At 48.7% G+C, this 14,321-nt stretch overlaps 1 protein-coding gene across 3 annotated transcripts in view; it reads left to right on the forward strand.

Moving 5' to 3' along the window:
* Window positions 1-14,321, forward strand: part of LOC140405402 (integrin alpha-7-like) — a 364,198-nt gene that overhangs the window by 169,919 nt on the left and 179,958 nt on the right. For all 3 annotated transcript variants that reach the window (XM_072493761.1, XM_072493762.1, XM_072493763.1), the window contains exons 6-7: window positions 10,403-10,610; window positions 13,334-13,527. In XM_072493761.1, the coding sequence (XP_072349862.1) occupies window positions 10,403-10,610; window positions 13,334-13,527 (402 nt within the window). The remainder of the gene's footprint in view (window positions 1-10,402; window positions 10,611-13,333; window positions 13,528-14,321) is intronic.

Raw genomic sequence — 14,321 nt, forward strand, 5'->3', positions numbered from 1 at the left:
GGTTTCTTCTCCGCGCCAGCCATCGCAGAGCCTTACACAGGCTGGCGCGGAGGGAAAGAGTGCCCCCACGGCACAGGCCCGCCCGCAGATTGGTGGGCCCCGATCCCAGGCCAGGCCACCCTGCCCCCACCCCCCGGGAGCCGGATCCCCCTGCGCCCTCCCGAGAACTCCGCTAACCGCCCTCCAAGCTAGCTCTCGCAGGATGGACCATGTCCACTTCACGCCGGCGGGACTGGCCGAAAACGGGCGGCCGTTCGGCCCATCGGGGCCCGGAGAATTGCCGGGGGGCCGCTGCCAACGGCCCACGACCGACGCGGCGTGATCCCCGCCCGCGCCGGAGAATTCGGCAGCCAGCGTCAGAGCGGCGGGGCGGGATTCACGCCGCCCCCCCCGGCGATTCGCCCACCCGGTGGGGGGTCGGAGAATCCCGCCCGAGATCGCAAAGTACTTGGAAGTGCATGGTAAAATAGGACTGAGTCAGCACGGCTTTGTCAAAGGGAGGTCGTGTCTGACAAATCTGTTAGATTTCTTTGAGGAGGTAACAAGGAAGTTAGACAAAGGAGAACCAGTAGACGTGATTTATTTAGATTTCCAGAGGGTCTTTGACAAGGTGCCGCATAGGAGACTGTTAAATAAGTTAAGAGCCCATGGTGTTAAGGGTAAGATCCTGGCATGGATAGAGGATTGGCTGACTGGCAGAAGGCAGAGAGTGGGGATAAAGGGGTCTTTTTCAGGATGGCAGCCGGTGACTAGTGGCGTGCCTCAGTGGGTCCGTGCTGGGACCACAGCTTTTCACAATATACATTAATGGTCTGGAAGAAGGTACTGAAGGCACTGTTGTTGAGTTTGCAGATACATAGATACATAGAAGATAGGAGCAGGAGGAGGCCTTTCGGCCCTTCGAGCCTGCTCCGCCATTCATCACCATCATGGCTGATCATCCAACTCAATAGCCTAATCCTGATTTCTCCCCATAGCCTTTGATCCCATTCTCCCCAAGTGCGATATCCAGCCGCCTCTTGAATATATTCAATGTTTAGCATCAGCTACTTCCTGTGGTAATGAATTCCACAGACTCACCACTCTGTGTGTGAAGAAATGTCTCCTCATCTCTGTCCGAAATTGTTTACCCTGAATCCTCAGACTGTGACCCCTGGTTCTGGACACACCCATCATTGGTAACATCTTCCCTGCATCTACCCTGTCTAGTCCTGTTAGAATTTTATAAATCTCTATGAGATTCCCCTCATTCTTCTGAACTCCAGCGAGAAAAATCCCAACCTAGTCAATCTCTCCTCATATGACAGCCCCGCCATCCCTGGAATCAGTCTGGTATCAATCAATCAGATGATACGAAGATCTGTAGAGGGAGAGGTAGTATTGAGGAAGCAAGGGGGCTGCAGAAGGACTTGGACAAGCTAGGAGAGTGGGCAATGAAGTGGCAGATGAAATAAAATGTGGAAAAGTGTGAGGCTTTGCACTTTGGAAGGAGAAATTTAGGCATAGACTATTTTCTAAATGGGGAAATGCTGAGGAAATCAGAAGCACAAAGGGAGGGATTCTCCGGTTCCCCAGCCGCGTGTTTCTCTGCGGCGCGCCGTTCACTGGCAACGGGATTTTATCTTCCCGCCGCTTGTCAATGGGATTTCCCATTGTAAGCACTCGGCGCCCCTGGGAAACTGAGCACGCTGGGGTTCGCTGTTGGCGGGAAAAGGGAATCACGACGGCTGGAGAATTCTGGCCAGTTATTCTCTCTGGCTTGGTGATGGCCTGGGTGTTTTCACTTTGTGGAGGTGCTTCACTCCACTTTTTCCCTGTATTTCGCCTCCTTTATTTTTCGCCACATATGATGGTTCTTCACAGAGCACCAGGAGTCTGCTAGCTACCTGGCTGATATCTCAAAATTTGAACTCTTGAACACTACCACATACTGTGACAGACCTGTTGAGAGCAGGTACGTTTTATTATCAGTGTTATGGACAGGCCATAATCTGTGATTTTTCGGGCAGTTGAGGCCTACATGTTGTAGGCCTAACCAAGTTGTCTTGTTCCCATGGCAACGGGCACTTCATGTAAATGCACATTGTTGTCGTTGGACCACATTGTAGAGATAATTTGTTCAGGATTTGTTTCTTAAAAGCCTCTTTTTAGGCCCCATTTAAATTCGCTCTGCATTCAGATCCACAACCTGTGGGTTTGTTCTGCCAGGGACTGCCAAAACTAGCCTGTGTGCAGGTGCCTGATACCACGCTGTCTATCCAGCTACGAGAGGATGACCTAAGCTCCAAATTTATTTTCCTTACTCTTTGTGTGAGGGAAAGCCTGCAGCTGGATTCTCCGTCAGCGGGATACCCAGTTTTGCCGGCAGCGCGTTCACGGCTGCGGATTTTCGGCGTGGCATGCCCACAATGGGAAACCCCATTAGCCGGCTGCCGGGACGGAGAATCTCACTGCTGGCGGTAGCGCCGCATCAGTAAACGAGTATGGTGGAACGGAGAATCCTGCCCCTGACCTTTGGTACCTTCCCGTTGTGACCGAGATCAGGAACTCATGACCAACTTCCCAGTTCCCATTTTGTGCCTTGAATATAATTTAAAGTTCAAAAAAAAAGTGGGGCGGCAACAGAAGTCAGGCAGGAGGCAGCCCATGTTCAATGTATTCAATTTAGTAGCAGAATTCTATATAATGATCCAGCAAAGCGGACAATTCAACTTTATTCTTTATGATCTGTGGGGGAAAAAAGGTTCATTGTGGAAAATCTTGTGGTTTTGTGGAAACATTGAACTATTGGGAGCAATCTGCCATTTTAAAATAAAATGGCTGCCAATGAGATTGTGCCTTGTGAAGGCAATGTTTCCCTTGATCCAGTCCCTTTTTGCTGTACTGCTGAGCAGTAGAACTGTTATGAGATTCAGGGGTACATGGTCAATGAAATCCTCCAAATTGAAAGGTTATTTGTGTAGATGCATTTGCTCAAGCTGCCATTTTTACATCATCTTCTTCAACTAATGCACAGTTTTGGATAAAAGTACATATTTTTTTGGAGGAATGCAAGATATTTTGATTTCACACTAATAAAAATATCCACCTTTCTGGAGGGGCGAACCTTACGTTTTGGCTTTAATACAGTCACCACCAGTCTCACGGCACTTTTTCTGAAATTTAAGTGAGTTTTTGCACTTTGTGGATCGGTCTTGTGAGCAGTCAGCCATTTTCTGATGTGCAAATTCCTAACGTGGTTGTTTGTTTCAACTTTGAGTGAATTCAGTTCCACGTTGACCCAAACGAGTACATAATGCAAGTGAGAGGTGCCCGCAGGGTCTGAAGCATACATTGGTGAGGAAATTTGCTCTTACGTGGGAAAACTCAGACTAAATTGAGCTGAAGCAAGTGGGTCCCATGCAAATTTCCAATAGGTGCCTGTAAGGGACATAACCTCTTTCCCAGGCACCAAGTATAGAGCTTAATGTGTCAGCTTGGCTCCAGTTGGTGGCACATTTCTGAAGTAAATACGATAGAAATGATCTCTAAAAGTAAACCTTCCTAAGTCAGGAGGATTGAGTATATAACCTCTTTTCAGGCAGGAGTGCAACACGGAGCAAGTGCTGTGTTGGCAGATTTTGGGATAAGAATTGAAAGCGAGACCTCGTCTGCCTGTTCAGGGGGAAAAGGGAACCTCATACCATTCTTTGAAGAAGAGCAAAAAAATTCTCCCCTCCCTGGTGTCTTGGTAATCATTATTCCTTCAACGAAAACTAATAAAGCCGTTTGTTTATTTAATTCAGAATCTCGCCCAAATTTCTTTGTTTCCCTTCAACTGACTGGGATCCACTCCTGAGTGAGTGGCTGCCATTTTAAGAACAAAGAACAAAGAAAAGTACAGCACAGGAACAGGCCCTTCGGCCCTCCAAGCCTGTGCCGACTATGCTGCCCGTCTAAACTAAAATCTTCTACACTTCCTGGGTCCGTATCCCTCTATTCCCATCCTATTCATGTATTTGTCAAGATGCCCCTTAAATGTCACTATCGTCCCTGCTTCCACCACCTCCTCCGGCAGCGAGTTCCAGGCACCCACTACCCTCTGTGTAAAAAACTTGCCTCGTACATCTACTCTAAACCTTGCCCCTCGCACCTTAAACCTATGCCCCCTAGTAATTGACCCCTCTACCCTGGGGAAAAGCCTCTGACTATCCACTCTGTCTATGCCCCTTATAATTTTGTAGACCTCTATCAGGTCGCCCCTCTACCTCCGTCGTTCCAGTGAGAACAAACCGAGTTTATTCAACCGCTCCTCATAGCTAATGCCCTCCATACCAGGCAAAATCCTGGTAAATCTCTTCTGCACCCTCTCTAAAGCCTCCACATCCTTCTGGTAGTGTGGCGACCAGAATTGAACACTATACTCCAAGTGTGGCCTAACTAAGGTTCTATACAGCTGCAACATGACTTGCCAATTCTTATACTCAATGCCCCGGCCAATGAAGGCAAGCATGCCGTATGCCTTCTTGACTACCTTCTCCACCTGTGTTACCCCTTTCAGTGACCTGTGGACCTGTAATCCTAGATCTCTTTGACTGTCAATACTCGAGGGTTCTACCATTCACTGTACATTCCCTACCTGCATTAGACCTTCCAAAATGCATTACCTCACATTTCTCCGGATTAAACTCCATCTGCCATCTCTCCGCCCAAGTCTCCAAACAATCTAAATCCTGCTGTATCCTCTGACAGTCCTCATCGCTATCCGCAATTCCACCAACCTTTGTGTCGTCTGCAAACTTACTAATCAGACCAGTTACATTTTCCTCTAAATCATTTTTATATACTACGAACAGCAAAGGTCCCAGCACTGATCCCTGTGGAACACCACTGGTCACAGCGCTTCAATCAGAAAAGCATCCTTCCATTGCTACTCTCTGCCTTCTATGACCTAGCCAGTTCTGTATCCACAAACAAAGGGTGTGGTTTGCCCTAGTTGAATTCAGCGGTTGGATTCTCCGCTCCCCCAGCCGTTTGTTTCTTGGAGGCGCGCTGTTCGCTGGCGGCGGGATTCTCTCTTCCCGCTGCTTGTCAATGGGCTTTCCCATTGAAGCCGGGAAATCCACGGGTGGGGGTGTACTCCCGGTGGGAAGAGTGAATCCCAATGACCGGAGAATTCCGGCTCAGATTTCTGATATCACAATGAACATTGACGGAACAATATATGTTAGATCCTGCAGGTGCCTCCATTACTGCATTTGCTATTGGTTTGAGTCAGGCTTGCTTGTTCCCATCAACTAATTTGGAATTACCCCAATGCCCACTCCCCCCCCTTCAGAACTCAGGATTGAGGGAGGGGGTGAATTCTGTTCATTTCCTGGACTACCTGAGCTTGGGTGTCTCCAAGGCCTTTGTTAGTGGTAATGGGAGAGCTCTTCCCATAAAGAAGCTTTGCCCCCCCCCCCCCCCCCCCACCCCAACCGCCCCCCCCCCCCCTCCCCCACAGACTCTTCCTCACTGTTTTCTAGACACAATCACCCCTCTGGTATCACTCAGGTGGTTGGGAGTGCAGCAAAGGATATTCAGTCCTCAGGCAAGGTTCACCCATGGACAATCAGGAGCGGACGCCCTGACTAAACTGTTTTTTCCCTCCTTCACGTGGCTGAAGCCAATCGTAACACCGACAATTGCCAGCCTGGCTGCGATCAACTGGCACGGCACAGGCAGAGGATTTGAACTTGGAACCTTCCTGGTCTTTCTGGGCCTGACGCATTTTCCCAGCAAGCACTGCGGTGGAGTAAGATGCTCTCAAGGGCTCCAGCATATTGGCTAACCACTGAGGGCAGGGGAGGGGGGAACAGAAGTTGGATTCAAGTCCTCAATCCTTTTAAAATCAATCTTTGGTATTGATGCAAATGGAAAGAATAATATGTTAAACTCATATCCCAGAAAAGTGGATATTTTGCTTTGGTATAACCCGTCTAAATTGAACAAAAGGGATATCGCTTACTGTTCATTCTTCCTGAGGAAAAAAAAACAATTAGCAGGCAGTTTCTTGACTGTCATTTTTGCTTTGCGCACCTTGTCACACATAACCAGTTATAAACGCTGAGAATTTAATTTTGATTGTATTGATGGACTTTCACATCTGCAGTTACTCGCAGTGTTTTTTTCTTTCCTGTGACTGGTTTCCCAGGTGTAAAATCAGATTCTGGGGGTTGTGTGACTGGAAGGAACCTAGTTTGACTCTGCCTACATTTATTTTCCACTGGGAGAATCACGGCCCTTTGACCTTGCATTGACCCTGAGGGTGAGCCAAGAGCTTGAGAAAATAGGGCGCACCTGTTCATGGCATGTTGGGACAAAAGCACTACCAGACCACCATTTGCACTGTGATCCTCCATTTCAAGGGGGTAGCTAACCCACATCTCCACAGGACATGGACCAATATCTAGCTCTTGATGAGCAACAAGCAACAGAAAATATAATTTCTTTAGGTATTTGCTTGTCATGCTCCAGGGATATGGGCCAAATGTTGGAAAATGGGATTAGTGCAGTCAGACCTTTGTTGACCAGCATGGACAGGTTGGGCCAAATGGCCCTCTTTTGTGCTGTAAATGCCTATGAACCTATGAATTGACGACTTGGACGTGCGATTGACTGAGGGAATTGCTGTAGGGATGGGTTAGACACTACCCTTTCATCGATAGAGCTTGGGTTGGATTCCAGTCCAAGTTGATTGGACGGAGATCATCCAATTAGCTTTAATGATTCTGTGTTAAATGGGTTTGGCCAGTCTGATTCTCGTTTTCGCTGAATGTGAGCCAAGACTGCAAAACTATCCCTAATTGGGCACCAAATGGCCAACGTCATTCCGAGATGCCCCAAAGGCTGGTGAAGGCACGAGGTACAAATTCTTTTTTTCAACAGGCCAACTCTCCAGCCTCCAGAACATTGCCTCTTTTCATCCACAATGAAAGAGTCCTGAATAAAATGGTGCAAATGTACAGCTTTGATATGGGTGTGGTGAATGTATTACGGTAACCATTCACCACCGTATTACATTGTACTATGTTGTTGCCTTTGTGGGCTCCACCTATGGGCCATTGTATTATATTACATCGCATTGTATCATGTTGGTGCCCTTGTGGACTCCGCCCCTGGCTCCGCCCCCTAGGGGGAGGTATATAGATCTGCTGCCCTGCAGGCGGCTCTCCGTACAGAGCAGTCGCAGGCAGGCACGGTTCGAGCTGATTAAAACCACTATTCACTTCAACTCTCTGTCTCGTGTGAATTGATGGTCGCATCAATGGGTGAATTTGGAGAATGCAATTTATTAAATGTAGAAAGCAGCAGCAGCTTTACTTTGTGACTAGCTGGACCACACCTGGGCATTTGTTGGATTGAGTGGAAAAATCACATATTTCTCCAGCACACAGCCCTCATCGCCTTGAGAAATGCACACAAAAGGAAATTGTTCGATTAAAAAGGGAAATATGATTGAATCTGATGGTGAACATTATTCGACCATGCCTGCTTTTTATGTTAGTTACAGAGTGAACATGTTTTTTTTAAAGCTTATTGAAACATCTGTAGCGATTGCCTGTTGAAATTCACTTGATGTGGGCATTGGTAACAAGGTGAGCATTTATTCCCCATCCCTAATTGCCCTTGAGAAGGTGGTGATGAGCCGTCTTGGAGACAATTGAGTGTCTCGCTCGGCCATTTCAGGGGGGGCCGGTTCAGGGTCAACCACATTGCTGTGAATCTGGAGTCACAGGTAGTCCAGGCCAGGTAAGGACGGCAGATTTCCTTCCCGAAAGGGACATTAGTGAACCAGATGGGTTTCTACGACGATCAATGATTTACTGAGACAAGCTTTTTATTCCAGATTTTAAGTGATTGAATTCAAATTCCCCAGTCGCCGTGGAAAGATTTGAATTTGTTTTTCTAAATCCGGGGGCGGGATTCTCTCAGCCCGGGCCGGAGAATCCCCGCGACCGGCCTGAATCACGGCCCGGCGCCCCGACGCCGGCGTGGTGGACGCGGCGCCGGTCGGGGGCCGCTCTACGCGGCTGGCCCGCCGATTCTCAGCCCAGGATGAGCGGCCGTCGTAAAAACGGCGCGTCCCGCCGGCGCCGTCCACACCTGCTCTCAGCCGGCAGGACTGGTCGCGGGCTACCTGTTAGGGGGGGGGCGGGGGGTCCGACCCCGGGGGGGGGGGGTCCTCCGATGTGGCCTGGCCCACGATCGGGGCCCACTGATCGGCGGGCCGGCCTCTCTGGTTGGGGGCCACCTTTCCTACGCGCCGGCCCTTGTAGCCCTGCGCCATGTTGCGTCGGGGCCGGCGCGTTGAAGGAAACCACTGCGCGTGCGCGGATCCCGTGCTGGCTCCCTGAAGGGGCCAGAATTAGTCATGGGGTCGGCCCGTTCACGCTGTCGCAAAACGCAACGCTGTTTACAACGGCGTGGACACTCTGCCGTGGGATTAGAGAATCCCGACCCGGATTGCTAACCTATTGACATAACCGCAATACTCTCGCATCCCCATTGACATACCTTTACAAAGTGCTGTTGGTATTATCAAATCCTATTGTGTGTACTCGGTTTATAGTGCGCACTTAGGTCGCAGTTTGGAGTTGTAAGTTAGGACGTATTCGAACGCACATATTCCAGCTTCCAAGTCACACTGTCTGCACAGACCAAAACCAGGTTACTGCTCATCAGCTATTGCTACTTCTCAGTTTCCTCCAACAGAACTGTGATTGTAAAGTGGCAGCTCCTCAGCCCAGGCTCCAAGACTAAAACTCCACACAGCCCAGCAGAGCAGGTACAGGGAGAGGGTATTTAAAATCAGAACAGGATAAGGAGGATTGTCTCAATACTATCCAAGGACGAACTCCACAGGCCTCACCCACGAAGACATCAAACTGGCTATGATTCTGTTTTGCATTTTAGGAATGCTCTTGGCTAATATTACGCATCTTATATTTGGGTCCAACACACGCTGCCCAATTCGGGAACAGACTACTGCAAACTATGAGTGAATAGTTATGTGGGAACAGAGCGGGGCAGTGGGACTAATTGGATAACTCTTTCAAAGGGCTGCTGCGGGCGCGATGGGCCAAATGGCCTCCTTCTGTGCTGCTTGATGAAGGTGGGATGAAACGGTGATCTGGTATCTGATCATCCCTCCAGTGCACGACATGAATGCGGAGAGAAGCTCCCCAATGTTATTCTCCATTGAGGTCAGTGGACAGTAATGTTGTCCCAATGTTATTCTCCATTGAGGTCAATAGACAGTAATGTTGTCCCAATGTTATTCTCCATTGAGGTCAATAGACAGTAATGTTGTCCCAATGTTATTCTCCATTGAGGTCAGTGGACACTAATGTTGTCCCAATGGTATTCTCCATTGAGGTCAATAGACAGTAATGTTGTCCCAATGTTATTCTCCATTGAGGTCAGTGGACACTAATGTTGTCTCAATGGTATTCTCCATTGAGGTCAGTGGACAGTAATGTTGTCCCAATGTTATTCTCCATTGAGGTCAATAGACAGTAATGTTGTCCCAATGTTATTCTCCATTGAGGTCAGTGGACACTAATGTTGTCTCAATGGTATTCTCCATTGAGGTCAGTGGACAGTAATGTTGTCTCAATGTTATTCTCCATTGAGGTCAGTGGACAGTAATGTTGTCCCAATGTTATTCTCCATTGAGGTCAGTGGACACTAATGTTGTCTCAATGGTATTCTCCATTGAGGTCAATAGACAGTAATGTTGTCCCAATGTTATTCTCCATTGAGGTCAGTGGACACTAATGTTGTCTCAATGGTATTCTCCATTGAGGTCAGTGGACAGTAATGTTGTCCCAATGTTATTCTCCATTGAGGTCAGTGGACAGTAATGTTGTCTCAATGTTATTCTCCATTGAGGTCAGTGGACAGTAATGTTGTCCCAATGTTATTCTCCATTGAGGTCAATGGACACGAATGTTGTCCTAATGTTATTCTCCATTGAGGACAATGGACAGTAATATTGTCCCAATGTTATCCTCCAGTAAAGTCAATGCAGAATAACATTGTGTTGGGCTGTAAAATGGGTGAGTCACCTGACGCAGTGAGTTAGGTTATAACTGGTTAATAATTTAGCCCAATGTACTCTGGTATCTGTGTTACTAACACGTGCTTATGTACCTCAATGTGCTGGCCCAGGTAACCAAATGTATACCCAATAGGTTCTGCATTCAATGTAACTTGGTTTACATGAAAGTCCTGAGAGATGTCTAACCAAGGGTTATTAAAAACGTGACTATCCTGTCCCCAGTGCATGAGCCCTGTGTTTCTAAAACTCCTCACTAATTGTGTCACCATCTCCGTATGCCAGTGGCATTTTCTTTTAACTGCCTGTACCTCATTTCAGGATTCTCAGTAGATTCAGGTAAAGGGCTCACTCGACAGAACGAGCTGAGTGTGGTCTCTGGAGCACCGAGAGCCAACCACACAGGCGCGGTGGTCATCCTGAGGAAAGAAGGCGTCAATCGACTTGCACCCGAGCACATCCTGTGGGGGGAAGAGCTGGGGTCATCGTACGGCTATGCAGTTGCCACGGTTGACTTGAACAGCGATGGGTAAGATAAAATCCGTTCAATCATTCATCTCTCTCTCTCTCTCTTTCTACAACTCTGTGGTTCATTAAAGTAACATTTTATCCCTGCCACCCTCGAAGGTCTCTGTGCACTTCCTATTCTGGCTTTTATGTGCATTCCCAATTTTTATCCACCATTGGCAGCTGTGCCTTTGTGGCCAGTGGCAGGGTGAGGTTGGGTGTGTGTGGTTGGTGGGTGGCTGGAGCACTCGTGGATCAAGAGAGTCATATAAAGAGTAGATTTGGACCTCACTGCACCCATTTTAAAATGGGCTAATCAGGGGCCAATTTTGGGGACTTGTGCTGTGACCCCCTAAGGCCCCTTATTTGCATACCGCTACATCGTCTTGCCATTCCCCCCCAATGCCAATGCTGCAATGGCCCTGAAGTTCCTCGGGTTAAAATGGCTGAGCTGTCTGTGAAGATGTCTTGTAGGGGAGGCCTTGGGCCTCCTGCCGATTGTGGGATATGCTTTGTGTGCGGTGGCCATTCCGAATGCTGCCTGGTCAGGGATAGTCAGCATGGCTTTGTGAAGGGTAGGTCATGCCTCACAAACCTTATTGAGTTCTTTGAGAAGGTGACTGAACAGGTAGACGAGGGTAGAGCAGTTGATGTGGTGTATATGGATTTCAGCAAAGCGTTTGATAAGGTTCCCCACGGAAGGCTATTGCAAAAAATACGGAGGCTGGGGATTGAGGGTGATTTAGAGATGTGGATCAGAAATTGGCTAGCTGAAAGAAGACAGAGGGTGGTGGTTGATGGGAAATGTTCAGAATGGAGTACAGTCACAAGTGGAGTACCACAAGGATCTGTTCTGGGGCCGTTGCTGTTTGTCATTTTTATCAATGACCTAGAGGAAGGCGCAGAAGGGTGGGTGAGTAAATTTGCAGACGATACTAAAGTCGGTGGTGTTGTCGATAGTGTGGAAGGATGTAGCAGGTTACAGAGGGATATAGATAAGCTGCAGAGCTGGGCTGAGAGGTGGCAAATGGAGTTTAATGTAGAGGAGTGTGAGGTGATTCACTTTGGAAGGAATAACAGGAATGCGGAATATTTGGCTAATGGTAAAGTTCTTGAAAGTGTGGATGAGCAGAGAGATCTAGGTGTCCATGTACATAGATCTCTGAAAGTTGCCACCCAGGTTGATGGGGTTGTGAAGAAGGCCTATGGAGTGTTGGCCTTTATTGGTAGAGGGATTGAGTTCCGGAGTCGGAAGGTCATGTTGCAGCTGTACAGAACTCTGGTCCGGCCGCATTTGGAGTATTGCGTACAGTTCTGGTCACCGCATTATAGGAAGGACGTAGAGGCTTTGGAGCGGGTGCAGAGGAGATTTACCAGGATGTTGCCTGGTATGGAGGGAAAATCTTATGAGGAAAGGCTGACGGACTTGAGGTTGTTTTCGTTGGAGAGAAGAAGGTTAAGAGGAGACTTAATAGAGGCATACAAAATGATCAGGGGGTTGGATAGGGTGGACAGTGAGAGCCTTCTCCCGCGGATGGATATGGCTGGCACGAGGGGACATAACTTTAAACTGAGGGGTAATAGATATAGGACAGAGGTCAGAGGTAGGTTCTTTACGCAAAGAGTAGTGAGGCCGTGGAATGCCCTACCTGCTACAGTAGTGAACTCGCCAACATTGAGGGCATTTAAAAGTTTATTGGATAAGCATATGGATGATAATGGCATAGTGTAGGTTAGATGGCTTTTGTTTCGGTGCAACATCGTGGGCCGAAGGGCCTGTACTGCGCTGTATTGTTCTATGTTCTATGTTCTATGGTCGGAGGAAAGACGAAACTAAGAAAGATCAGAAAAATTGGGACTGTGCTCGTGAGAAGAGGGGTGTTTTGATAGAGGGACTTAAAATTCTGGCACTAAAGTGGATAGAGGCAGATTGTTCCCAGTGATCGCGGTGTGCTAGAATGAGGATACGCATTCGGGATTGAGGAAGGAGAGCAGGAGAAAGCTTTTCACACAGCGGGTTGTGAGGCAGTGGGATTCACCAGTCGAGTTAGTGAATGAAGCAGAAAACATATCAATATATAATAGATTAGCTAGCAAGGTGAAGAAACCAAATAAAGAGATGTGGGAACAGAACAAGCACATCGGATTAGGGCTTCCTGATCGAGTTTTGAAAAATTAATTTACAGGATGTGGCCGTTGATGGCTAGGCCCAGAATTTATTGCCCATCCCTAATTGCCCCTTGAGATGGTGGTGATGAGCTGTCTTCTTGAACCGCTGTGGTCCCTGATCAAGTAGAGGATAAGCAGAGGGCTGGTTTAGTTCAGTTGGCTGGCCAGCTGGTCTGTGATGTGGAGCGAGGCCTACAGCGCGGGTTCAAATCCCGTACCGGCTGAGGTTATCCATGTAGCCCCCCCCCTCTACCTTGACCCTCGCCTGAGGTGTGGTGACCCTCAGGTTAAATCACCACCAGTCAGCTCCCCCACCTCAAAGGGGAAAGCAGCCCATGGTCATCTGGGACTATGGCGACTTAACTTTCGAGGATAAAGTACTGGTTTGATTGGATGGTCTGTTATAATTTCAATGTAATTCTTTAACTATTAATAATGAATTGGGGCCTCATGCTGCCAGTTCCAGTTGAACCTACCTGAGTGGCTATTATTGCCTGGGGTTTGCCATTGCTCAGCCTGGTACAGATATTCCATGACGTGACTAGATTATCTTGACCTGTTTTAAAAAATTTGCAGGTGGATGGACCTCATTGTTGGTGCTCCTTACTTCTTTGACCGGAAGGAAGAAATTGGTGGTGCTGTCTATGTGTACATTAACCAGGCTGGCAGGTGGAATAGGGTGCAGCATCTCCGGCTGAATGGGACCAAAGACTCCTTGTTTGGGCTGGCTGTGGCTAACATTGGGGACATCAACCAAGATGGCTTTGGAGGTAGGTTGTTTATTGGTGAAACCATTCAGTAGCACTGGTGAGCGGCTGGATTCTCCATTATTGGGACTATGTCCCCACGTCGGCGTAAAAACAGTGGAGTTTTACTCCCGAGGTTCCTTGAAAAAAGTTAGATGAATTCATCGCCCTGCAGGGGGCTGCAGGGACCCGGAGTGAATCTCGCAGCTTTTGCTGCAGATACGGGCCCCTGCACTTCCGGGTCAGAGGCCGTGCAATGCGCATGGCGGCGGCCTTCAGCGGCCGCGCATGCGCATGGCGGACTGGGACCGCGGAGCCAGACAAAAAAAATAAACCCCACGATCGGCCGCACGCCCGACCCTCAACTCCCGCGCCTGGTTTAGCACAGGGCTAAATCGCTGGCTTTGAAAGCAGACCAAGGCAGGCCAGCAGCACGGTTCAATTCCCGTAACAGCCTCCCTGAACAGGCGCCGGAATGTGGCGACTAGGGGCTTTTCACCGTAACTTAATTTGAAGCCTGCGTGTGACAATAAGCGATTTTCATTCATTCATTTAATCGCCGGCCGCCTATTTGCCCCCCCCCTCCCCGGTCTCCGATTCCACAGCCGCCACGCCAGTATCCCAAGCGGCAATAGGTGTTTAGTTCCATGCCGAGGGGAACTCGGCCGGTCGGGAGCGGAGGATTGCTGGGCGGGCCTCTGTCAATGGCCCCCCGGCGGCGGGGCGTATTCGGCGGCGACACCGATTTTCAGTGCCCCGCGCCAAAATCGCTTGAAACTGGATTTTCCGTCCCGGCGCAGGCCGCGATTTCGGCACGG

Source organism: Scyliorhinus torazame, chromosome X, assembly GCF_047496885.1.
Source record: "Scyliorhinus torazame isolate Kashiwa2021f chromosome X, sScyTor2.1, whole genome shotgun sequence".
NCBI lineage: Eukaryota > Metazoa > Chordata > Chondrichthyes > Carcharhiniformes > Scyliorhinidae > Scyliorhinus > Scyliorhinus torazame.